The following is a 27,500-nucleotide window of genomic DNA, read 5'->3' as shown; positions in this document are numbered from 1 at the left end:
CGGTCTCATATTTACTGTTTTCTGTGTCTCCTTCCTCCTCTTTCAATGTGTCACACATAGATTTGTTTTCTATTGCACTTTTCATCACAAGTAAACTCAAAGTATATAAAACAATTAAGAGCTCTGACCAGAGACCCAGAATAAAGCACAGACGTGAAATAATAAATATATACAATATTAGCACTGCATGTCAACATACTGCAGGGGGAGCTGCTCACTTTATGTATCCGCCCATTACTCTCATGAAAGCTGAGGATGGTGATGATCAGATGAAGCCTAATGATGGATGATTAAAGAACAGCTTGGAAAAGTTTTAGTAAGAATATGTTTTGTGTATTTGTCTATAGTTTTCTTCCTAATTATCAACGCAGCACACATCACAACAACGACACCTGCCACTTTCTCTATTTTAATTTTACATATATATATATATATATTAATATATTTATATTTATATATTTTCTTAAATGTATTATTATTCATCTCATTTATTTTTTTATTATTTATCAAATTTATTTTTGTATTATTTTATTATTTATCTAATTTATTTATTTTTATATACATATATATTTATTTTATTTATTATTATTTATCTAATTTATTTATTTTTATATGTATATATTTATCTAATTTTTTTTATTTATATATATATATAAATGTATTATTATCTAGTTTATTTATTTAGTAGTATTATTTAATAAACCTCTGCTCTCCGCCCCAGATGTTTAAAGCTCCTTTTCCTCTGCTGCCACGTCATCATACACCGGGAAGCCGTACCGTGACCTGATTGGTTCACAGCCCTTAGAGCCGCCCATTGTCCCGCCCATGAGCTCCCCCCTCTGGCTCTGATTGGTCGGAACGGACTTCGCTGGTATCCGAGCCCAGGCGTGATTTCTTACAGCGTGTAGCTTTCATCAATGAGGGCAGAAAGACGTAAAGCGTCGCCTTTCTTCACGTTTTTGTCGTAAACACAGATAAGTTCGCCCGTTATTTCGGAGCCGAACATTTGCACCGGGGACTTCCTGAAGCAATGGCCCCGAGAAAGACCCCCAAAGGCCCCCCCAGAAGAGGTCAGTACCCTCTCCTTGCTCGAGCCCGGTACACGCGCCTTCCACGCGCTCCTCCTGCTCCACCGGGCGGTGAAACGGCCCCCGGTGAAGGACCCGACCCGTCCGGGAGGGTCCTTCACCGGGGGCCGAAGCTCACCGCTCGGGTCCCGGTTCGTGTTTCCTCGGGTGTTTCCGCTCCCACGAACCAGGAGCGTGTTGAACCTGCAGGAACCCGGCCGGGGTCACAAAGGAGACCCCCAAGTGGACCGGGGGCCGCTTACCGGACCAGGATGCTCCGTGCGTGACGGGCAGTGGCCCTGTGACTGATGCTAAGCTAACCTAGCTGCTCATCATGATCATTAAATAGTCCTGAACGTGTTATCTTATGTCTGTCGTGGTGAGTTCAGGGACCTTCTCACACAGTTATTCCCTGTGATATTTTGCACAGTAAACCAGTCAAATTAAACTGACATTCATAGTGTACACACACACACACACACACACACACACACACACACACACACATATATATATATATATATATATATATATATATACACACACACACACACACATATATATATATATACACACGCACACACACACACACACACACATATATATATATATATATGTATATATATATATATATATATATATATATATGTGTGTGTGTGTGTGTGTGTGTGTGTATATATATACACACACACACACACACACACACACACACACACACACACACACACACACACACACACACACACACATATATATATATATATATATATACACGCACACACATTTTTGTTGTAATTGTTGCACGTTGAAGAAAGCAAAGGGTGCACAGAGAAAAGTTAATTACTGGATTAATTAAAATAAATAGCTAGTAGTTTACACAACTTTTTTTATTTCCCTGTACCATCAGAATAATAATAATAATAAACACAGTGTCTGTTATTCTCAATATCAGACCGTAGTGCAATCTCTCAAATACTGTGCAGTTTGCAGTTTTTGAGGTATTTATATGTTATGTTACTTTATACTTTTACTTCAATTCAAAGGGAAATATTGTACTTTTCTTTTTTATTTGACAGCTTTTACAAAGTCATATTATTAAAAGAAAATACAAATCTATTAAATAATGATGCATTATTACAGGCTACCCAGCAGTACATACATTAATTAAATAAGCTCCATATTTACCAGCTTCAGTATTATATCGATGAACACATTAATGCCTCAATAATCATTTTACTTTTGGTACTTTTTGTTCATTTTTTAAATTAAATGTAATTGTAGGTGGTTGTGTTAAGGCTAAGGCATTATGCAACATGTAGGGAATTTTATTTATTTAATTATAATTGTCATTAATAATCTTTTCATTTTCATTTTATTATTTATAATATTATAATTATTTAATATTTGTTTTTGTTTTTATATGCACCAATCACAAAGCCAAATTTGGTTGATTTTATTTATAATTGTATTTATAATTTTATTATAATTTGATTATTTATAATATAACGATTAAATATATTTTTTGTTTATTTAAACGTTTTTTTTTATTTAATTAAGTTATTATTTGTTTCTAGTTAAGTAATACGGTGAAATTAAAATACCACAATATCTATATTCACACAATGAGAGTTTAATAAATCATTGTTGTGGAAATGAAGACGAATAAATGAAATAAAGTTCCTCACTTTACTGTAATTCAGCCTTTAAATCATGAAAAGCCAACAATCGTATCACAATATCGATATAAAACGTGTGCGTGTGTATGCGTGTATGCGTGTGTGTATGCGTGTGTGTGTGTGTGTGTGCGTGTGTGTGTGTGTGTGCGTGTGTGTGTGTGTGTGTGCGTGTGTGTGTGCGTGTGTGTGTATGTGAACAAGTTTCAAGGTTATTTGGTGGGCTATTCTGGCATCTCTCACACACACACACACACACACTGTCCCTGGGTTTGTCAGCTCTAATAATAGTGTGGATCAGGTTCTGGATGGTAGACTGTGGTGTTGCTGGTAGGAGGAGGAGGAGGAAGAGGAAGAAGAAGAGGAGGAGGAGGAGCTCAGTCTCTCTCCGGCTCTGCTCAGTCACTTTGTGTCGCGGTCCGACTTCACGGCTTTTATTTTTATTATCGTTTGGATCGATTCTTCCTTCTGATCCTCCGATTGATTTTGTTTATTTATTTATTTAAGTTTATTTTCTTTAAAGAAACTTTTAATAGTTTGTCGGTCTTCTTGAGTTACTTTTAAATCCTAAATATTTTAGATTTCTTTCCGCGGTGGTTTAGCGTGCGGCTCCCCACTGAGGAGCTGGTCTGCACTGGTTCCTGTCTGTCCTGGTCTGGTTCTTGTGGGTCACGCTGAGACCTCAGGCGGTCCATGCAGCGCTACCGCCACTATGGCACCTCCCACCCCCCGCCACCCTCCCCGGCTCCTGTAGAGGAGATCCATGCCGACGAGGAGGAGGAGCAGGAGGAGGTGTACACTGAAGAGGAGGTGTATGGGGAGGAGGCGGAGCCTCTGATTCAGGAGGAGGTGGAGCCTGTGGTCCAGGAGACAGGTAGGCCTGGTGCAGGAATAAGGTTTGACCTGGTTTGGTTTGGTTCTTATCTGGCTTGGTTTGGCTCGGTTAGGAGGTAAAGAGGAGGAGGAGGAGGTGCAGCAAGCCGCCCAGGAGACAGGTAGGAAAGGTCTGTGTGTTTGGCCTGGTCTGGCCTGGTCTGGCCTGGTCTGGCTTGGTTAAACCTGGTTTTGAGGATATGTATGTGTGTGTGTGTGTGTGTTTGTGTGTGTGTGTATAATAATACACAATATATAATATAATATATATATATGTATGTATATATATATGTGTATATATATGTGTGTGTGTATGTATATACATACATATATATATATATATATATATATATGTATATACATACATACATATATATATATATATATATATATATATGTATGTATGTATATATTTATATACATATGTATATATATGTATGTATATATATATGTATGTATATATATATGTATGTATATATATATGTATGTATATATATATGTATGTATATATATGTATGTGTATATATATGTATGTATGTGTATATATATATATATATATATATATATGTATGTATATATATGTGTATATATATATGTATGTATATATATATATGTATGTGTATATATATATATATGTATATATGTATGTATATATATATGTATGTGTATATATATATATATATGTATGTATATATATATGTATGTATATATTTATATACATATGTATATATATATATGTATGTATATATATATATGTGTGTATATATATATATGTATGTATATATATATGTATGTATATATATATATGTGTATATATATATGTATGTATATATATGTATGTGTATATATATGTATGTATGTGTATATATATATATATATATGTATGTATGTATGTATATATATGTGTATATATATATATATGTATGTATATATATGTATGTGTATATATATGTATGTATGTGTATATATATATATATATATGTATGTATATATATGTATGTGTATATATATGTATGTATGTGTATATATATATATATATGTATGTATATATATGTATGTATGTGTATATATATATATATATATGTATGTATGTATGTATATATATGTGTATATATATATATATATATGTATGTATATATATATATATGTATGTATGTGTATATATATATATATATATATGTATGTATATATATGTGTATATATATATATATATATATATGTATGTATATATATATGTGTATATATATATATGTGTGTGTGTATATATATATGTGTGTGTGTGCATATATATATATATACATACACATATATATGTGTGTGTGTATATATATATATATATATATATATATATATATATATATATATATATATATATATACATATATATATATATATATATATATATATATATATATATATATATATATATATATATATATATATATATATATATATATATATATAAGCTTTTCAGTTCTCAGCTGTTGTCGTTTCTCTGTTTGTGGATCACGTTGACCTCTTGACCTATCGCTCTATTCCTGGGTCGGCCCGCCCTCGCTGCCTGCTGCTCGTGTTGTCTTGTGTCAATAAAGTTTAGACTGCCAAAAACATCCAAAAACACTGAACTTTCCAGGTAAAAAGCCCAAAATCACAAATTACAATCTGTGCACGCGTGACATCCTCTGACCTTTGACCCTCACATCAGAGCAGGAACAAAGGGTTAAAAGGAGTCTCTGAGCTCTTGGTAAACGCTGAGAGGTGATTGGCTCATCTGCCCCGTGGACACGCCCACACCCCTGAACCTCCAGGTAAACGTGCAAAGTCTCACACATTAAACGCCAAAACATGTTCACGTCCTCAGAGGGGAAGACGCCGACGGAAGGCAAGAACGGGAAGAGGACGGAGAGAGGAGGAGGAGGAGGAGGAGGAGGAGGAGGAGGAGGAGATGCACAAGGAGGAGGAGGCGGATCCAAGTACTCCATGTTTACCTGGTTCGTGGTCCTGGCTCTGCTGGGGGTCTGGAGCTCCGTGGCCGTGGTGTACTTCGACATCGTGGACTACGACAGCGTCCTCGGTGAGTAACGACACACACACACACACACACACACACACACACACACACACACACACACACACACACACAGGCTCTGAGACCAAATACAATAAGTATACGTTTATATAAAAAAACTCAGCATCATCAAACATGATGAGGAGCCAGAAGTCTGAGGCCTCGTCCACACACACACACACACACACACACACACACACACACACACCTGCTCTTCTAAATGTTGGTTTTCATTCAGGAACCTGTCTGTGTGGTTATGGAGTTTCACAAGATGTTCCTCTCAGACACAACATGACATTTAGCTGACGCTTTTATCCAAAGCGACTTACAGTCATGTGACTTTCATACTCTGTAGAACAGCTACAGGGAACAACTCAGGGTTAAGTGTCTTGCTCAAGGACACATCGACTAGGGCGAGGATTGAACCACCAACCCCCTGATTGAAAGACGGACCTGCTAACCACTGACCAACAGTCGCCCACACACACACGCGCACACGCGCACACGCGCACACACACACACACACACACACACACACACACACACACACACACACACACACACACACACACACACACACACTACGTGTCAGCTGTCATGTTTCTCTTATCTCTGACTGATGAGCTGCTTCGCGACTTCCTCTTCAAGCTCGAGATGAAAGATCTTTAACTGTGTTTCCTCTCTGCTCTATTTCCTCTCTGTTTAACATGTTTAACATGTTTTAAAGTGTTTCAAGTGTTTAACATGTTTTAAAGTGTTAAACATGTTTAACATGTTTTAAAGTGTTTAACATGTTTTAAAGTGTTTCACGTGTTTAACATGTTTTAAAGTGTTTAACATGTTTTAAAGTGTTTCACGTGTTTAACATGTTTTAAAGTGTTTCACGTGTTTAACATGTTTTAAAGTGTTTAACATGTTTAACATGTTTTAAAGTGTTTCACGTGTTTAACATGTTTTAAAGTGTTTAACATGTTTTAAAGTGTTTCACGTGTTTAACATGTTTTAAAGTGTTTAACATGTTTTAAAGTGTTTAACATGTTTAACATGTTTTAAAGTGTTTCACGTGTTTAACATGTTTTAAAGTGTTTAACATGTTTTAAAGTGTTTAACATGTTTAACATGTTTTAAAGTGTTTCACGTGTTTAACATGTTTATCGAGTGTTTAACGTGTGTTTAAGGTGTGTTTAACGTGTTAACGTGTTTAACACGTTAAACATGTGTAAAGTGTTTCACGTGTTTAACATGTTTAGCGAGTTTCACGTGTTTAATGTGTTTATTTAGTTTAATGTATTTCATCTTTAAATTACACAAAGTGTGAAAACAAAGGGCCACATTTAGGATCTTCTTTCTTACTTTTATAAAACTTGAACACGAACGGATTCGCAAATGTTTTTGAGTCTGGACTATTCTTATTATTTAATTAATTATTGTAAAGATGTCTCCGCTGTGACTGCTGCTTTGCACTAACCCCGCCTCCTTCTTCTTCTTCTGCTCTGAGGTGAACGTGTGATCTTTACTCTGTTTCTTTTCTCTGCATGCAGCCAGAGCGAAGGAGTTCCGTATGAACTTTTCTGAAGTTTTACAAGGTACGGCCTCCAAGATTTAAACTGCACTTTCACAGCATGCTGCCAAGAAATGAGGTTACCAACACTACCACTTTAGTCCACAGGGGGCGACAGAACCAACACTACCACTTTAGTCCACAGGGGGCGACAGAACCAACACTACCACTTTAGTCCACAGGGGGCGACAGAACCAACACTACCACTTTAGTCCACAGGGGGCGACAGAACCAACACTACCACTTTAGTCCACAGGGGGCGACAGAACCAACACTACCACTTTAGTCCACAGGGGGCGACAGAACCAACACTACCACTTTAGTCCACAGGGGGCGACAGAACCAACACTACCACTTTAGTCCACAGGGGGCGACAGAACCAACACTACCACTTTAGTCCACAGGGGGCGACAGAACCAACACTACCACTTTAGTCCACAGGGGGCGCCAGAACCAACACTACCACTTTAGTCCACAGGGGGCGACAGAACCAACACTACCACTTTAGTCCACAGGGGGCGACAGAACCAACACTACCACTTTAGTCCACAGGGGGCGACAGAACCAACACTACCACTTTAGTCCACAGGGGGCACCAGAACCAACACTACCACTTTAGTCCACAGGGGGCGTCAGAACCAACACTACCACTTTAGTCCACAGGGGGCACCAGAACCAACACTACCACTTTAGACCACAGGGGGCGTCAGAACCAACACTACCACTTTAGTCCACAGGGGGCACCAGAACCAACACTACCACTTTAGTCCACAGGGGGTACCAGAACCGACACTACCACTTTAGTCCACAGGGGGTACCAGAACCGACACTACCACTTTAGTCCACAGGGGGCACCAGAACCAACACTACCACTTTAGTCCACAGGGGGCGCCAGAACCAACACTACCACTTTAGACCACAGGGGGCGCCAGAACCAACACTACCACTTTAGTCCACAGGGGGCGCCAGAACCAACACTACCACTTTAGTCCACAGGGGGCGACAGAACCAACACTACCACTTTAGTCCACAGGGGGCACCAGAACCAACACTACCACTTTAGTCCACAGGGGGCACCAGAACCAACACTACCACTTTAGTCCACAGGGGGCACCAGAACCAACACTACCACTTTAGTCCACAGGGGGCGCCAGAACCAACACTACCACTTTAGTCCACAGGGGGCGCCAGAACCAACACTACCACTTTAGTCCACAGGGGGCACCAGAACCAACACTACCACTTTAGTCCACAGGGGGCGCCAGAACCAACACTACCACTTTAGTCCACAGGGGGCGTCAGAACCAACACTACCACTTTAGTCCACAGGGGGCGCCAGAACCAACACTACCACTTTAGTCCACAGGGGGCGCCAGAACCAACACTACCACTTTAGTCCACAGGGGGCGCCAGAACCAACACTACCACTTTAGTCCACAGGGGGCGCCAGAACCAACACTACCACTTTAGTCCACAGAGGGCGCCAGAACCAACACTACCACTTTAGTCCACAGGAGGCACCAGAACCAACACTACCACTTTAGTCCACAGGGGGCACCAGAACCAACACTACCACTTTAGTCCACAGGGGGCACCAGAACCAACACTACCACTTTAGTCCACAGGGGGCGTCAGAACCAACACTACCACTTTAGTCCACAGGGGGCACCAGAACCAACACTACCACTTTAGTCCACAGGGGGCACCAGAACCAACACTACCACTTTAGTCCACAGGGGGCACCAGAACCAACACTACCACTTTAGTCCACAGGGGGCGCCAGAACCAACACTACCACTTTAGTCCACAGGGGGCACCAGAACAACAATACCACTTTAGTCCACAGGGGGCACCAGAACCAACACTACCACTTTAGTCCACAGGGGGCACCAGAACCAACACTACCACTTTAGTCCACAGGGGGCACCAGAACCAACACTACCACTTTAGTCCACAGGGGGCACCAGAACCAGCATTACCACTTTAGTCCACAGGGGGCGCCAGAACCAACACTACCACTTTAGTCCACAGGGGGCACCAGAACCAACACTACCACTTTAGTCCACAGGGGGCACCAGAACCAACACTACCACTTTAGTCCACAGGGGGCACCAGAACCAACACTACCACTTTAGTCCACAGGGGGCGTCAGAACCAACACTACCACTTTAGTCCACAGGGGGCACCAGAACCAACACTACCACTTTAGTCCACAGGGGGCACCAGAACCAACACTACCAGAACCAACATTACCACTTTAGTCCACAGGGGGCACCAGAACCAACATTACCACTTTAGTCCACAGGGGGCACCAGAACCAACACTACCAGAACCAACATTACCACTTTAGTCCACAGGGGGCACCAGAACCAACACTACCAGAACCAACATTACCACTTTAGTCCACAGGGGGCGTCAGAACCAATATTACCACTTTAGTCCACAGGGGGCACCAGAACCAACACTACCACTTTAGTCCACAGGGGGCACCAGAACCAACACTACCAGAACCAACATTACCACTTTAGTCCACAGGGGGCACCAGAACCAACATTACCACTTTAGTCCACAGGGTTAAAGTTCCTTGTAGAAGCTTTAAGGTAAAAGGCGGTTAAGAAAGGTAGGTTGAGGTACATTAACAACACAGATGTAGATTAGTGAATAGTTATTTATTTATATATATTTATTTATCTCCAGTAAATGCTTGGCAGCATCTGTTTCACACTAAATGTTATTTTCAGAGCTCTGCTTTCCTTTCATTGTGTTTGCTGCAAACAGAAACAATCTGCAGCTCAAATTAAACCTTCAGAGGGAAGTGCATGCAAAGTGGAGGTTTCTCTAAAAAACAAACGAAAAGAGAGAGAGAGAGAGATTTAAATAACACGCATGTGACTACAGTCCTGTTCTAAGAAACGAAAGACCAAGAGAGAAACTAAGCTGTGGGTTCTGACCGAAGCCAAAATAAGTAAAGAAGAAGAAGAAGAAGAATAAGAAGAAGAAGAAGGAACAGGAACGAAACTGGGAAGCTACAGATTGATATTTAAAATAAGGGACTGGCCCTTTAAGAAACGCCTTCAGACTGCACCTGCCATTGGAAGACCTTTCTAAAACCATGAGACATCTTCCTCCTCCACCACGTCCTTCCTCTTCCTCCTCCACGTCTGTGACGAGCTATTAATACGCAGCGTTCTCCGTTCGTATTAATAGCTTCGTATCGTGAATAAAAGTAAAAAACACGGCTCAGTTTTTGGCCTCTGTAGAACTCCACAGGTATAATTTATCTCCTTTCAGACGCATGAACACTTATTATTATGTATTTAAAGTATATTTACAGGTTTTCTTTACAGGTACCGTATTTCATTTTCTTTTTATTTGGAATTTTCTTTTGTAGTGTCTCGTATTCTAAGAAATGCAGAAAAATGTCAAAAGATTATTATAAAAGTTTTAAAAAAAACTAAAATAAATACTTATGTCAGTGCTGTATGTCATTGATTGTTAGTGAAAATAAAAATAAGTTGCAACTTCCTAGAGGAAACAACTTCCTAGAGGAAACAACTTCCTAGAGGAAACAACACTAGAGGAAACCACTTCCTAGAGGAAACAACACTAGAGGAAACAACACTAGAGGAAACAACACTAGAGGAAACCACTTCCTAGAGGAAACAACACTAGAGGAAACCACTTCCTAGAGGAAACAGCACTAGAGGAAACCACTTCCTAGAGGAAACAACACTAGAGGAAACCACTTCCTAGAGGAAACAACACTAGAGGAAACAACACTAGAGGAAACAACACTAGAGGAAACCACTTCCTAGAGGAAACAACACTAGAGGAAACAACACTAGAGGAAACAACACTAGAGGAAACCACTTCCTAGAGGAAACAACACTAGAGGAAACCACTTCCTAGAGGAAACAGCACTAGAGGAAACCACTTCCTAGAGGAAACAACACTAGAGGAAACCACTTCCTAGAGGAAACCACTTCCTAGAGGAAACAACACTAGAGGAAACCACTTCCTAGAGGAAACAGCACTAGAGGAAACCACTTCCTAGAGGAAACAACACTAGAGGAAACCACTTCCTAGAGGAAACAGCACTAGAGGAAACAACACTAGAGGAAACAACACTAGAGGAAACCACTTCCTAGAGGAAACAGCACTAGAGGAAACAACACTAGAGGAAATCACTTCCTAGAGGAAACAGCACTAGAGGAAACCACTTCCTAGAGGAAACCACTTCCTAGAGGAAACAACACTAGAGGAAATCACTTCCTAGAGGAAACAGCACTAGAGGAAACAATACTAGAGGAAACGACAATAGAGGAAACAACTTCCTAGAGGAAACCACTTCCTAGAGGAAACAACACTAGAGGAAACAACACTAGAGGAAACCACTTCCTAGAGGAAACAACACTAGAGGAAACCACTTCTTAGAGGAAACAGCACTAGAGGAAACAATACTAGAGGAAACGACAATAGAGGAAACAACTTCCTAGAGGAAAAGACTTCCTAGAGGAAACAACACTAGAGGAAACAGCACTAGAGGAAATGACAATAGAGGAAACAACACTAGAGGAAATCACTTCTTAGAGGAAACAGCACTAGAGGAAACAATACTAGAGGAAACAACAATAGAGGAAACAACTTCCTAGAGGAAAAGACTTCCTAGAGGAAACAACACTCGAGGAAACAGCACTAGAGGAAATGACAATAGAGGAAACAACACTAGAGGAAACCACTTCCTAGAGGAAACAACACTAGAGGAAACAACTTCCTAGAGGAAACCACTTCCTAGAGGAAACAGCACTAGAGGAAACAATACTAGAGGAAACGACAATAGAGGAAACCACTTCCTAGAGGAAACAACACTAGAGGAAACCACTTCCTAGAGGAAACAACACTAGAGGAAACCACTTCCTAGAGGAAACAACACTAGAGGAAACCACTTCCTAGAGGAAACAACACTAGAGGAAACAACTTCCTAGAGGAAACAACACTAGAGGAAACAACTTCCTAGAGGAAACAGCACTAGAGGAAACGACAATAGAGGAAACAACACTAGAGGAAACCACTTCCTAGAGGAAACAACACTAGAGTAAACCACTTCCTAGAGGAAACCACACTAGAGGAAACAACACTAGAGGAAACCACTTCTTAGAGGAAACAACACTAGAGGAAACAACACTAGAGGAAACAACACTAGAGGAAACAACTTCCTAGAGGAAACCACTTCCTAGAGGAAACAACACTAGAGGAAACCACTTCCTAGAGGAAACAACACTAGAGGAAACCACTTCCTAGAGGAAACAACACTAGAGGAAACAACACTAGAGGAAACCACTTCTTAGAGGAAACAACACTAGAGGAAACAACACTAGAGGAAACAACACTAGAGGAAACAACTTCCTAGAGGAAACCACTTCCTAGAGGAAACAACACTAGAGGAAACCACTTCCTAGAGGAAACAACACTAGAGGAAACCACTTCCTAGAGGAAACAACACTAGAGGAAACAACACTAGAGGAAACCACTTCCTAGAGGAAACAACACTAGAGGAAACAACACTAGAGGAAACCACTTCTTAGAGGAAACAACACTAGAGGAAACAACTTCCTAGAGGAAACAACTTCCTAGAGGAAAAGACTTCCTAGAGGAAAAGACTTCCTAGAGGAAACAACACTAGAGGAAACAACACTAGAGGAAACAACTTCCTAGAGGAAAAGACTTCCTTGAGGAAACAACACTAGAGGAAACAACACTAGAGGAAACAACTTCCTAGAGGAAACAACTTCCTAGAGGAAAAGACTTCCTAGAGGAAACAGCACTAGAGGAAACAGCACTAGAGGAAACAACTTCCTAGAGGAAACCACTTCCTAGAGGAAAAGACTTCCTAGAGGAAACAATGAGGTCAACTAGGGATGTGTTTTATTTGTTTCATGAGCTCGTGTGTCACTCAGCCTTCCTCCTCCTCTTCCTCAGGTAAACTGACGGCCTACGACACCGACGGAGACGGAGACTTTGACGTGGAAGACGCTAAAGTTCTGCTCGGCAAGTCCGCTTTTTATTTCTCTTTTGTGTTCTTAAACAGAAACTCTTCTTCTTCTGTGGTGTGTTGAACGTTTGAAGAGACGTTGTTTGTGACGCTGCGTCCTTAAAGTTGATCAGAAATGGCGGAAAGAAATATCGCCGCTCTACGACTCATTATATTATTATTATTATTATTATTATTATATTAATAGAAACCAGACAACACTGTATAAATGTTTGTGTATGAATGTATGAACCATGTGGTAAAAAAACAATAACGACGCTATATGAAGTGTTGATGGAGCAGCTAGGATGTTAGCGTAGCATAGCAGCGATGTTAGCATAGCTGAACTACAATGTTAGCGTAGCATAGGAGAGCTGTTAGCGTAGCCAAGCTACATCGTTAGTATAGCATAGCAGCAATGTTAGCGTAGCCGCAGTACGACAGCAGTGTAGCAGAGATGTTAGCATAGCAGCGATGTTAGCGTAGCTGAGCTACAATGTTAGCGTAGCATAGGAGAGCTGATAGCGTAGCCAAGCTACAACATTAATATAGCATAGCAGCGATGTTAGCGTAGCCGCAGTACGATGTTAGTGTAGCAGAGATGTTAGCGTAGCATAGCAGTGATCGCTCGTAAAGTTATTTACTCGTCGACTTGAGAGGAAAACAACATGAATTCTGACTTTTTACTAATCTGCATCATTCCGAAGTTGTTTCAGCGTCTTTTTTTATCCGTTTATTGCAATTTAAAATCGCAGCATAATCAGTTTATTTTGGGTTCATACAGCTGAAATAAACCCGCCGGCGTGCGTCAGATGACTTGTTAAATATAAGTAAAGGTTAATAATAATAAACCAGGAAGTGGAGAGCTCATATTCCTGTAAATCCATTAAAACACGATGACGCAATCAGTAAGAGGGGCGGTAACTTTTTAAAGTTAAGCCAGTGAAGAAGAACTGGACCCAAGATGGCCGCCTCTGTAGTTCCAAGCAGGAAGCCTGACGAGACGAGACAGGAAGTTGTTGTTGTCTTTTTATGGTTCTTCTTTAACTCGCTGTCTTTCTCCTTCCTCCATCCTTTGTTTTATCTGGTCGCTCTCCATTCCTTTGTTCCACATCCTTCCTTCCCTCCTTCTCTCTCACACTATCCTCCTTCCTTCCTTCCTTCTCTCACTATCCTCCTTCCTTCCTTCCTTCTCTCACTATCCTCCCTCCTTCCTTCCTTCTCTCACTATCCTCCCTCCTTCCTTCCTTCCTTCCTTCCTTCTCTCACTATCCTCCCTCCTTCCTTCTCTCTCTCACTATCCTCCCTCCTTCCTTCCTTCTCTCACTATCCTCCTTCCTTCCTTCCTTCTCTCACTATCCTCCCTCCCTCCTTCCTTCTCTCACTATCCTCCTTCCTTCTCTCACTATCCTCCTTCCTTCCTTCCTTCTCTCACTATCCTCCCTCCTTCCTTCTCCTTTTGATATACCTCATCACGGCCTCCTCCTCTATGTGCCTCACCCTTGGTTCTTCTCCCCCTTTTCCATCTCCACCTCTACTCCCATCCGGTCTGCGTTTCCTCCTCCCTCCTCCCTTTCTCCCCCCCCCCCTCTCTCTCTCGTCAGGCTTGACCAAAGATGGCGGCGGTAGTGCGAACGCCGAGTCGCTTGAGGAGGTTCTTAATATTTTAGCGGAGGAGGGCTCTGATTGGATCTCTGGCTTCGTCACCTTCCTTTATGACGTAGTGTCCTCGCCCGTAGAGCGGGAGGAGGAGGAGGAGGAGGAGGAGGTCAAAGGGGTCCCACTGGACCTCCAGAACCAGTAGGAGGACAGGAAGCAGAGCCGGTAGCACGGCTCCCTGGTCCCACTACGACCCCTGAGGACCAGACTGGGAGCTGGACCAGTCCGGCTGCAGGAGGACGGAGGACAGTCTGGTTTCCACTGGCGGTCCAAACTGGGCCGACTGGTCCTCCTTTTTAAAGTGGAACACGGTAGTTTTGAGTCGAGAGTGGCGTTAATTTAAATTATTTATTAAATAATGTAGTGACAGCGGACCCGATGACACATTGTGTTAATTGTGTACATGTTGCCCAAGATTATTAAGAGAATTAAAAACATAATTCATTTATTGTCAAGCACTGGAAAGTCTCTTTTAGGAAGGAAGGAAGACTTTAGTCACCGTGTCAGTGACGGCTTCATAAGGATAGTTTAAACTCCAGACGCTAAGTCACGCCCCCTTTTTGTAAACAAAATGACAACAAATAACTTTTTTGATCCCGTTAATTTACACGTACGAAGTTTGCACATTTAAAAGATGACTTTTGTGCGTCAGTAAAGTTTCATTTCGTCGTAGAAGACTTTAAAAATCCGTCGTCTCGCTGAAGCTGCGATGCGTTCAGGTGCAGGAGGTTCTTTCCCCTCCCGTCTGATTTAATATAACGCCGCTACATTTGGGACGTAGCTAAGCTAGCCAGCTAAGCTAGCCAGCTAAGCTAACGAAGTTTCTTAATTTATGGCTCCATTCAAACGGGATCAAATAAAAATAAGATGGCGGTCCACTGGAAGGGGGCGGGACTTCTCTTCAAGCTTAATTTCATTATTTACACAAAAATATAAACTAATCTGTGAGAAAATAATCCACATCCCATAATACCGTCTCCGTTGGATATTAATGCAAGAGGAAGAAGACGAGAAATAAATCTGTTTTTCTCCGCTGTGATATTAATACGTCTCACTTTATATCAACAACACGTCTCTCTCACTCCCCTTCCTTCCTCTCTCTCTCACTCCCCTTCCTTCCTTCCTCTCTCTCTCTCTCACTCCCCTTCCTTCCTCTCTCTCTCACTCCCCTTCATTCCTCTCACTCTCACTCCCCTTCCTTCCTCTCTCTCTCACTCCCCTTCCTTCCTTCCTCTCTCTCTCTCTCACTCCCCTTCCTTCCTCTCTCTCTCACTCCCCTTCCTTCCTCTCTCTCTCACTCCCCTTCCTTCCTCTCTCTCTCACTCCCCTTCATTCCTCTCACTCTCACTCCCCTTCCTTCCTCTCTCTCTCACTCCCCTTCCTTCCTTCCTCTCTCTCACTCCCCTTCCTTCCTCTCTCTCTCACTCCCCTTCCTTCCTCTCTCTCTCACTCCCCTTCCTTCCTCTCTCTCTCACTCCCCTTCCTTCCTCTCTCTCACTCCCCTTCCTTCCTCTCTCTCTCACACCCCTTCCTTCCTCTCTCTCTCACTCTCCTCCTTCCTTCTCGCTCTCCCTCTCTCCTCCCTCCTTCTCCCTTTACTCCTTTGTTCCCTTTCTCTCTCTCCCTTCCTTCCTTCCTTCTCTCTTTCACTCTCCTTCCTTCTCTCCCTCTCTCCTCCCTCCTTCTGTCTCTACTCCTTTGTTCCTTTTCTCTCTATTTTCCTTCCTTCTCTCTCTCACTCTCCTTCCTTCTCTCTCTCGCCCTCCTTCCTTCTCTCTCCCTCTCTTCGTTCCTTCTCTCTCTCCCTCTCTCCTCCCTCCTTCCTTCTCTCTCTACTCCTTTTGTTCCTTTTCTCTCTCTTCCTTCCTTCCTTCTCTCTCTCGCCCTCCTTCCTCCCTCCTTTCTTTCCTGCCTGTAAACTCCTCCTCCCTTTGATGGAGGATCCTCTGCTTCTGTAATATAAAATGTGATTTATTGTTTAATATTTAATATTTGTTGACGGGTCGACGTAAGAGAGGCTGAGACCAGGTTGTTCCTCCAAGGGATGTTCGGGAATTTGGGGACATTTTGAAAAAAGAAAAATTTACAGATTCACTACAAAAATCCTACTTTTGTTTTTATTAAACTTTTTGTCAACTTTTGGGAATTTTCCAACTGAAGTTAAGCTCTGCAATTTATTTAAATGTGTCTTTTATTTTGGAGGGGGTCAAAGTTCAATACAATGTCAGCTCATTACAATTATTTCTGCTTATGACATGAGTCTTTTCTCTTGTTGTGATGACGATGTTTCAGTATTAAACCGTTTCATGTTTCATCCCAGAAGACTCTGATCCAAAGGTTCAACTCCCAAAAGGTACATTCCTCTGTGTGGGTTTGTGTCTGATTAAATATTATACATGTGTGTATATGTACATATATATGTGTGTGTGTGTGTGTGTGTGTGTGTGTATACGTAAATATATATGTCAATATATTTACATATATATTTATATATCGATAGATATTTATTTATACATATATTTATATATGTGTATTTATATATATATATATATATATATATATTCACGCGTCATGTCGACTTATTTATTGTCCACATAAGACAAAACGAGTTATATTACTTACTATATACTTATATTTGACACGCAGACGCTTCAACCGGAGGTACGAAACCTGCACGCCTGAAACATACATTTCTTCTTTTATTAACTCGATATTTTACAGCTGATCGACCAAAATAAGTGCTAATAAATGCTTTTGTTGTGGCCTTGACACAAATAATAAATGTAACGCTATGAACGGTGTGATGATCTATATGTTAAAGTGATGAAGACCATGTTTATATTATGGTCTTCATCACTTTAATGCTGGAGGAGGAAATGATTAGTGTGTGTGGATTAATTAAGTGAGTTGACAATTGATTGATGCATTCTTCATTTACATATTAATATTGGCTGTTGTGAGCCGCTTAATTTTATAAATTGTTTTTGTATGTATTGCAAGTGGTCAAATTAAATAAGCTTAATATTAAACAGTGTATTAAATACAAGTGTATTAAATAATCTTTTTAATATATATATATATATATATATATATATATATCAAATAAACGTACCTTTAATACATTTAATATAAAAAAACAATGTAAACAGTGCATTTGACGCGATGAAACTTTATTAGTTTGGCGTAACAGAACGACGGTGAAGCAGCATGCCGCTTCCCTTCTAACCGCCTGTGTTGCTTCGTGTGGCGCTAACGAGTCAATGAACGTTTCCTTCGTGGCTGTCAATCACGTTCACGCCGCGGGATTAAGCTCCGCCTTCAATCCAAACCTCAGACCGCACCGTCAGAGGAGCCCGGCTTCGCTCCGCCCTCATGGAGGAGCTGAGGATGATCCACGAGAAGATGGAGGCCAAGAGGATCGCTCGCATCGTCATGGCCGAGGTCAGGGCCTTCCTCGCCGAAGAAGAGGAGGAGAAGGAGAAGGCCTGGGCGCTGAAGATGGAGACGCTGGAGGCTGCACAGGATCAGCTGAGGGAGGAGAGGAGGGTGGAGGAGAAGGAGAAGGTAGAGAAGGAAAGGATGGAGAAGGCTGAGAAGGAAAAGGTAGAGAATGAAAGGATGGAGAAGGCTGAGAAGGAAAAGGCGGAGAAGGTGGAGAAGGAAAGGATTGAGAAGGAAAAGGTGGAGAAGGCGGAGAAGGAAAAGGTAGAGAATGAAAGGATGGAGAAGGCTGAGGAGGAGAAGGAAAGGATGGAGAAGGAGAAGGAAAAGAAGGCGGAGAAGGAAAGGATGGAGAAGGAAAAGGTGGAGAAGGCGGAGAAGGAAAGGATGGAGAAGGAAGCGAAGGAGAAAGCGGAGAAAGAGAGATTGGCCAAAGAACGAGAAAGGGCCGAAAAGGAGAGGATGGAGAGGGAGAAGGAACAGTTAGAAAAAGAAAGAATAGAGAGGGAACGCATCGCCAAAGAAAGGGTTGAAAAAGAAAGAATAGAGAGAGAACGCATCGCCAAAGAAAGGGTTGAAAAAGAAAGAATAGAGAGAGAACGCATCGCCAAAGAAAGGGAGAGAATTGCAAGGGAGAAGGTGAGGATGGAGCAAGAGAGGCAAGAGAAAGAACGACTGGCCAAGGAAAGAGATGAAAAAGAAAGGATGGAGAGGGAACGCATCGCCAAAGAAAGAGCAAGAATTTCTCAGGAGAAGGAGAGATTGGAGAAGGAGAGATTGGAGAAGATGGAGAAGGCGAGGATGGAGAAGGAGAGATTGGAGAAGGAGAGATTGGAGAAGATGGAGAAGGCGAGGATGGAGAAGGAGAGGATGGAGAAGGAGAGATTGGAGAAGGAGAGGATGGAGAAGGAGAGATTGGAGAAGGCGAAATTGGAGAAGGAGAGATTGGAGAAGATGGAGAAGGCGAGGATGGAGAAGGAGAGGATGGAGAAGGCGAGATTGGAGAAGGCGAGATTGGAGAAGGAGAGATTGGAGAAGGAGAGATTGGAGAAGATGGAGAAGGCGAGGATGGAGAAGGAGAGGATGGAGAAGGAGAGGATGGAGAAGGAGAGATTGGAGAAGGCGAGATTGGAGAAGGCGAGATTGGAGAAGGCGAGGATGGAGAAGGCGAGATTGGAGAAGGAACGACTGGCAAAGGAAAGAGAGAGAGTCGCCCGGGAGAAGGAGAGAGTCGAGCAGGTGAGGATGGAGAAGGAAAGGGTGGAGAGGCAGCGGCTCGCCAGAGAGAAAGTCAAGATGGAGGCGGAGAGGCTGGCCAAGGTGGAGAGGAAGCCCAGCGCCTCCCAGGAGAAAGGCAACCGGACGAGTGCGTCGGCGGTCAGGAGGGAGAAGACTGCGCCGCAGGAAAAGATGGCCGCCGACAGGAAGAAGAAATGACCCCCTGGACCTGTTCCCCTCATTAAAGGTGCTCGAACAGTGAAAACCAAAGTGCAACATCTCGCATCCTCATTTCATAGTAAGGAGATTTTAGAGGACATTTTATTGCCAGTTTTTCTTGTTTTCATCACGGACATTTTCAGTAAATATTCTGGAAAAATACTCTAAATAATAAAGGAGTAGGTTTTGCAATTTCCATCTTGTTAAAACTGTTTATTTTCTGTTTCGTTTTGCACTGGTTGGACTCATTTTTGCATTATATTTTAGTGTTTTTTTTTGTGTAGTCCTTTACAGAACAAAATCAACTCACTGTAAACTTAGTCGTCAATACAAAAAAGACGTGCGTAGTTAGTGTACCCGGTATTTTAAAAATGATCTTAAAAGATTATTTTGGTTGGATTGAATTCTTATCTGAATATTGGGCATCTCATTGGCTAGCCCGCTAGCTACTTACCATAGAGGTCAATGGAGTTAACTCCAGTTAGCTTGACCTAAGCTTAACTAGCAATTAAGTGATCGTTTTGTCTTATCCATACTTATCTATACTTATCCATACCTATCTATACTTATCCATACTTCTTATCTATACTTCTTATCTATACTTATCCATACTTATCCATACTTCTTATCTATACTTATCTATACTTCTTATCCATACTTAATATCTATACTTCTTATCCATACTTCTTATCCATACTTAATATCTATACTTCTTATCCATAGTACTTATCCATACTTATCCATACTTCTTATCTATACTTATCCATAGTACTTATCCATACTTATCCATACTTCTTATCTATACTTATCCATAGTACTTATCCATACTTCTTATCCATACTTCTTATCTATACTTCTTATCTATACTTCTTATCCATACTTCTTATCTATACTTCTTATCCATACTTAATATCTATACTTCTTATCCATAGTACTTATCCATACTTCTTATCCATACTTATCTATACTTCTTATCTATACTTCTTATCCATACTTCTTATCTATACTTCTTATCTATACTTCTTATCTATACTTCTTATCTATACTTCTTATCCATACTTAATATCTATACTTCTTATCCATAGTACTTATCCATACTTCTTATCCATACTTAGTATCCATACTTATCTATACTTCTTATCTATACTTCTTATCCATACTTATCCATACTTATCTATACTTCTTATCCATACTTCTTATCTATACTTCTTATCCATACTTCTTATCCATACTTATCTATACTTCTTATCCATACTTCTTATCTATACTTCTTATCTATACTTCTTATCCATACTTAATATCCATACTTCTTATCTATACTTCTTATCCATACTTAATATCTATACTTCTTATCCATAGTACTTATCCATACTTCTTATCCATACTTAGTATCCATACTTATCTATACTTCTTATCCATACTTATCCATACTTATCTATACTTCTTATCCATACTTCTTATCCATACTTATCTATACTTCTTATCCATACTTCTTATCCATACCTCTTATTGTGTTCATTCTGTGGCTTTCTACACAGCTGCAGATAAATATCAGGCTGAACTCGTGTTGTTGGTTTTATACTTTGTGTAAAAGTAGATTCCAGTGGCTGTTTTTACCTTTTGAGATATTCTGCTTCAATCCATATATGTTGTTGTTTAGCCTTTAAAAATAAACACATGCTGTCAAACAACTCTATTCACATCATTTTGTGTACAAACCCAAAATAAACCGCTGTGATTTAATTGCAATAAACAAATAAAAAAACGATATATATAAACAACATAATAATGCCGATCAGTAAAAAGTCTGAATTCATGTTTTGTTAATTTTCTCAAGTAAATAACTTTATCTGGATCGATGGTCTCTAACACGATTATAATAATAAATACTGACGCCATCCCAAAATATCGTTGAAGACATTTGAGGCTTCGCTCAGAAAGTAGCCATTTGTAATGTCGATGTGTGACATTTCATTCACTCCGTTGAGACAATGAGTTATGTGATGTTGGTAAAGAGTCCCTTCAACCTCTCGTCCAATGAACAGGACTGAAGGCTGCAGGGAGGAGCCATGATTCACCTGAGAGGACAGGTGAGGAGAGGACTCACACACACACACACACACAGGAGAAGAGTGCTTGTTGTCTCCCAGTCAAACGAGCTGACCTGAGACCTGACACCTGACACCTGAGACCTGACACCTGACACCTGACACCTGAGACCTGACACCTGAGACCTGACACCTGAGACCTGACACCTGAGACCTGACACCTGACACCTGAGACCTGACACCTGAGACCTGACACCTGACACCTGAGACCTGAGACCTGACACCTGACACCTGAGACCTGACACCTGAGACCTGAGACCTGACACCTGACACCTGAGACCTGACACCTGAGACCTGACACCTGAGACCTGAGACCTGAGACCTGACACCTGACACCTGACACCTGAGACCTGAAGTGTCTCACCTGGTTCCCACCTGTGGATCCAGAGCTGTGTGTGTGTGTCTGCAGGACGTCAGGACCCGGCTTCACTTCCCCACCAGCAGCTGAACCAGTGCAACCAGTCAGCTGATCCATTTCTTTTGGTCTCCTGTAGGGAGCCGCTAATGCTAATGCTAATGCTATGTGCAGCCAGTCTGCGCCGCACATAGCATTAGCATTAGCATTGGACAAGGAGTCCTCTTTCGACTCTTTCTAATTTCCCCGGGAGGAACAAACGTGACGTGAAAGCTCGTGAATGTCTCTCCGTGTTTTCATATCTTTATGCACATTATATCTGTTGTTATTTGGGTTTGTGAGGTCGGGATGAGCGACTCGTGCACATTGTTCAGTTAAGAGATACAAGTTGCATCTAAAAAGAACAATATGATACGTTTCAACATCAAAAAGATCTGGACGAGTTATCGAGCTTTAAACATTGAATTAAAAGTATTATCAAAATGTCAGAAGTGTTTCAGTTTGAAGAGCGACCGTGTTAAGTGGTGACCTCACAGAATCGGTTGCAGCCGCGGATCCTTTTTATGACTGCTTGTTAAAACTATTTACAACTATTAATTTTCGTGTGAAATGTTATTAAATTTGAGTGTTTCACACATTCTTGTCTGTCCTCCGTCTTTAAAGTCTTAAAAACCAAAGAGAACAGCGAGCGTCCGGCTGAAACGACCAATCGGCAAGCTGCAAAGCCTCAGGGGGCGGAGCCAACGCGGTCCACGTCATCCGAAACCCCGATCAGGGAGACAGGTGTGTTTGTTGTGTGTGTGTGTGTGTGTGTGTATATATCTTAATAACTTATGTACGTACTTTTCCTTTGCTTTAAACATTTTTATAAATATTAAAATATTAAAAATTAAATATTCTATACATTATTCTATCGTCGACCAACAGGAATGATTGACGGCTGAATTACAAAACAGGGATTCCTTTACTGAAATATAATGGTCCCCAATGTACTGCAAAGCATTGTGGGTCATTTTCATTCTTTTGGCTTAACATTCTCACCGCTTGAATTCAAACCGTCCGCCATGTTTGTCGGTTTCAGAGAGCCACGATGATGATGATGATGATGATGAAGGTGAGTCTGTACCGTGACAGCTGAGTGAGGAAGAAGGATATTTCTCACCAGTTCACGTGTGTTTGTGTGTTTGTGTGTGTGCTGGTCGAGCGGCTATGATGATTGACAGCTGCTTCCTCCTCGAGGAGCTTCAGGTTGCTTGTTGTGTATCTTCAGGTGCACGAAGTGGCCAAAACTACGTGGACACCTGGTGGTCAGGAGAGAGAATGCAGCTTTAACACATGAAGCACAGACTTCTATACAACCAGAGGAGTCGCCCCCTGGTGGTCAGGAGAGAGAATGCAGCTTTAACACATGAAGCACAGACTTCTATACAACCAGAGGAGTCGCCCCCTGGTGGTCAGGAGAAAGAATGCAGCTTTAACACATGAAGCACAGACTTCTATACAACCAGAGGAGTCGCCCCCTGGTGGTCAGGAGAGAGAATGCAGCTTTAACACATGAAGCACAGACTTCTATACAACCAGAGGAGTCGCCCCCTGGTGGTCAGGAGAAAGAATGCAGCTTTAACACATGAAGCACAGACTTCTATACAACCAGAGGAGTCGCCCCCTGGTGGTCAGGAGAGAGAATGCAGCTTTAACACATGAAGCACAGACTTCTATACAACCAGAGGAGTCGCCCCCTGGTGGTCAGGAGAGAGAATGCAGCTTTAACACATGAAGCACAGACTTCTATACAACCAGAGGAGTCGCCCCCTGGTGGTCAGGAGAGAGAATGCAGCTTTAACACATGAAGCACAGACTTCTATACAACCAGAGGAGTCGCCCCCTGGTGGTCAGTAGAGAGAATGCAGCTTTAACACATGAAGCTCAGACTTCTATACAACCAGAGGAGTCGCCCCCTGGTGGTCAGGAGAGAGAATGCAGCTTCAACACATGAAGCGTAGACTTCTATACAACCAGAGGAGTCGCCCCCTGGTGGTCAGTAGAGAGAATGCAGTTTTAACACATGAAGCGTAGACTTCTATACAACCAGAGGAGTCACCCCCTGGTGGTCAGTAGAGAGAATGCAGCATTAACACATGAAGCGTAGACTTCTATACAACCAGAGGAGTCGCCCCCTGGTGGTCAGTAGAGAGAATGCAGCATTAACACATGAAGCGTAGACTTCTATACAACCAGAGGAGTCGCCCCCTGGTGGTCAGTAGAGAGAATGCAGTTTTAACACATGAAGCGTAGACTTCTATACAACCAGAGGAGTCGCCCCCTGGTGGTCAGTAGAGAGAATGCAGCTTTAACACATGAAGCGTAGACTTCTATACAACCAGAGGAGTCGCCCCCTGGTGGTCAGGAGAGAGAATGCAGCTTTAACACATGAAGCATAGACTTCTATACAACCAGAGGAGTCACCCCCTGGTGGTCAGGAGAGAGAATGCAGCTTTAACACATGACACATAGACTTCTATACAACCAGAGGAGTCGCCCCCTGGTGGTCAGGAGAGAGAATGCAGCTTTAACACATGAAGCTTAGACTTCTATACAACCAGAGGAGTCGCCCCCTGGTGGTCAGTAGAGAGAATGCAGCTTTAACACATGAAGCATAGACTTCTATACAACCAGAGGAGTCGCCCCCTGGTGGTCAGGAGAGAGAATGCAGCTTTAACACACGAAGCATAGACTTCTATACAACCAGAGGAGTCGCCCCCTGGTGGTCAGGAGAGAGAATGCAGCTTTAACACACGAAGCATAGACTTCTATACAACCAGAGGAGTCGCCCCCTGGTGGTCAGGAGAGAGAATGCAGCTTTAACACATGAAGCGTAGACTTCTATACAACCAGAGGAGTCACCCCCTGGTGGTCAGTAGAGAGAATGCAGCTTTAACACATGAAGCGTAGACTTCTATACAACCAGAGGAGTCGCCCCCTGGTGGTCAGTAGAGAGAATGCAGCATTAACACATGAAGCGTAGACTTCTATACAACCAGAGGAGTCGCCCCCTGGTGGTCAGTAGAGAGAATGCAGCATTAACACATGAAGCGTAGACTTCTATACAACCAGAGGAGTCGCCCCCTGGTGATCAGGAGAGAGAATGCAGCTTTAACACATGAAGCATAGACTTCTATACAACCAGAGGAGTCGCCCCCTGGTGGTCAGGAGAGAGAATGCAGCTTTAACACATGAAGCATAGACTTCTATACAACCAGAGGAGTCGCCCCCTGGTGGTCAGGAGAGAGAATGCAGCTTTAACACATGACACATAGACTTCTATACAACCAGAGGAGTCGCCCCCTGGTGGTCAGGAGAGAGAATGCAGCTTTAACACATGACACATAGACTTCTATACAACCAAAGGAGTTAATGAGCCGTTGTCAGGTGTCCACGTACTTATGGCCATATTGCGTGTACAGCAGACACTTCTAGTCACCTTCGTCTTAATGAATGCTAAATGTTCTTCCTGTGATGTCTGTGCTCATGTTACCTGCCGCCTGCCCTCACTGTGCTTCAACCTGCCGTGATGATGTCACAAAGGTAACTCTGTCATCACCTGTGTGTCTGATCCAGTCTCTAGATATCATGACGTGGAGTCTGACATCCAAGGTTGGTCCTGCAGGCTGTTGTTGTGTTCGCATGTTGAAGCTCTTGATCCCTCACTTCCTGTCTGCTGGACTAATATTACTGATTATTGATGGTGTGTGTGTGTGTTTTAACTTGTGTGTCTTTGCATGTCCAGCTGCTGTCCCTCTTCCTCCATTCGTGGAAGAGGACTTTGTGCCAGGTCAGTTATATACAGTCTTTACTTCTCTTAGTATTTAGATCCTTTACTGCAGTAAAAGTACTATATATATATTATATATATGTAGTTAAAGTCACAAACAGTCATCATCAATCAGCACATTGACGGAGTAACTGTGTTGCAGACGACTCTGGAGGCAGCCATTCGAACGGTGAGTGAAGCTCATGTAATGTGATATAATGTAATGTAATGTAATGTAATGTGATGTAATGTAATGTTATGTGATGTAATGTGATGTAATGTAATGTAATGTAATGTAATGTGATGTAATGTAATGTTATGTGATGTAATGTGATGTAATGTAACGTAATGTAATGTGATGTAATGTAATGTTATGTAATGTGATGTAATGTAATGTTATGTGATGTAATGTGATGTAATGTAATGTAATGTAATGTAATGTAATGTGATGTAATGTAATGTTATGTGATGTAATGTGATGTAATGTAATGTGATGTAATGTAATGTAACGTAATGTAATGTGATGTAATGTAATGTTATGTGATGTAATGTGATGTAATGTAATGTGATGTAATGTAATGTAACGTAATGTAATGTGATGTAATGTAATGTTATGTGATGTAATGTGATGTAATGTAATGTAACGTAATGTGATGTAATGTTATGTAACGTAATGTAATGTGATGTAATGTAATGTTATGTGATGTAATGTTATGTAACGTGATGTAATGTTATGTAATGTAATGTTATGTGATGTAATGTTATGTAACGTGATGTAATGTTATGTAACGTAATGTTATGTTATGTAATGTAATGTTATGTGATGTAATGTTATGTAACGTAATGTAATGTGATGTAATGTAATGTTATGTGATGTAATGTTATGTGATGTAATGTTATGTTATGTAGCGTAATGTAACGTTATGTAACGTTATGTGATGTAATGTTATGTAATGTAATGTTATGTAGCGTAATGTAACGTTATGTGATGTAATGTTATGTAATGTAATGTAATGTGATGTAATGTTATGTAATGTAATGTTATGTGATGTAATGTAATGTTATGTGATGTAATGTTATGTAACGTGATGTAATGTTATGTAGCGTAATGTAACGTTATGTGATGTAATGTTATGTAATGTAATGTAATGTTATGTGATGTAATGTAATGTTATGTGATGTAATGTTATGTAACGTGATGTAATGTTATGTAGCGTAATGTAACGTAATGTAATGTAATGTTATGTAACGTAATGTAATGTGATGTAATGTAATGTAATGTTATGTAACGTGATGTAATGTTATGTAGCGTAATGTAACGTAATGTAATGTAACGTAATGTTATGTGATGTAATGTTATGTGATGTAATGTAATGTTATGTGATGTGATGTAATGTTATGTGATGTGATGTAATG

The 27,500-nt window shown here is 41.3% G+C and overlaps 1 protein-coding gene across 2 annotated transcripts in view; it reads left to right on the top strand.

The window, feature by feature from the left end:
• Nucleotides 1-881: 881 nt before the first annotated feature.
• unm_hu7910 (un-named hu7910) overlaps nucleotides 882-27,500 on the top strand; it is a 45,410-nt gene continuing 18,791 nt past the window's right edge. The window contains exons 1-10 of one of the 2 annotated variants that reach the window (XM_034560100.1): nucleotides 882-1,070; nucleotides 5,475-5,687; nucleotides 7,223-7,267; nucleotides 13,222-13,290; nucleotides 21,856-21,900; nucleotides 22,937-23,056; nucleotides 23,355-23,387; nucleotides 25,892-25,927; nucleotides 26,061-26,105; nucleotides 26,248-26,274. In XM_034560100.1, the coding sequence (XP_034415991.1) occupies nucleotides 1,031-1,070; nucleotides 5,475-5,687; nucleotides 7,223-7,267; nucleotides 13,222-13,290; nucleotides 21,856-21,900; nucleotides 22,937-23,056; nucleotides 23,355-23,387; nucleotides 25,892-25,927; nucleotides 26,061-26,105; nucleotides 26,248-26,274 (673 nt within the window). In that variant the 5' untranslated portion in view covers nucleotides 882-1,030. The remainder of the gene's footprint in view (nucleotides 1,071-5,474; nucleotides 5,688-7,222; nucleotides 7,268-13,221; nucleotides 13,291-21,855; nucleotides 21,901-22,936; nucleotides 23,057-23,354; nucleotides 23,388-25,891; nucleotides 25,928-26,060; nucleotides 26,106-26,247; nucleotides 26,275-27,500) is intronic. The other variant, XM_034560102.1, reaches the window with a different exon arrangement.

The sequence above is a fragment of the Cyclopterus lumpus genome, chromosome 20, assembly GCF_009769545.1.
Source record: "Cyclopterus lumpus isolate fCycLum1 chromosome 20, fCycLum1.pri, whole genome shotgun sequence".
NCBI classification, from domain to species: Eukaryota; Metazoa; Chordata; class Actinopteri; order Perciformes; family Cyclopteridae; genus Cyclopterus; species Cyclopterus lumpus.
The sequence above is the reverse complement of the archived record's forward strand: the minus strand, read 5'-3'. Positions and strand labels throughout refer to the sequence as shown.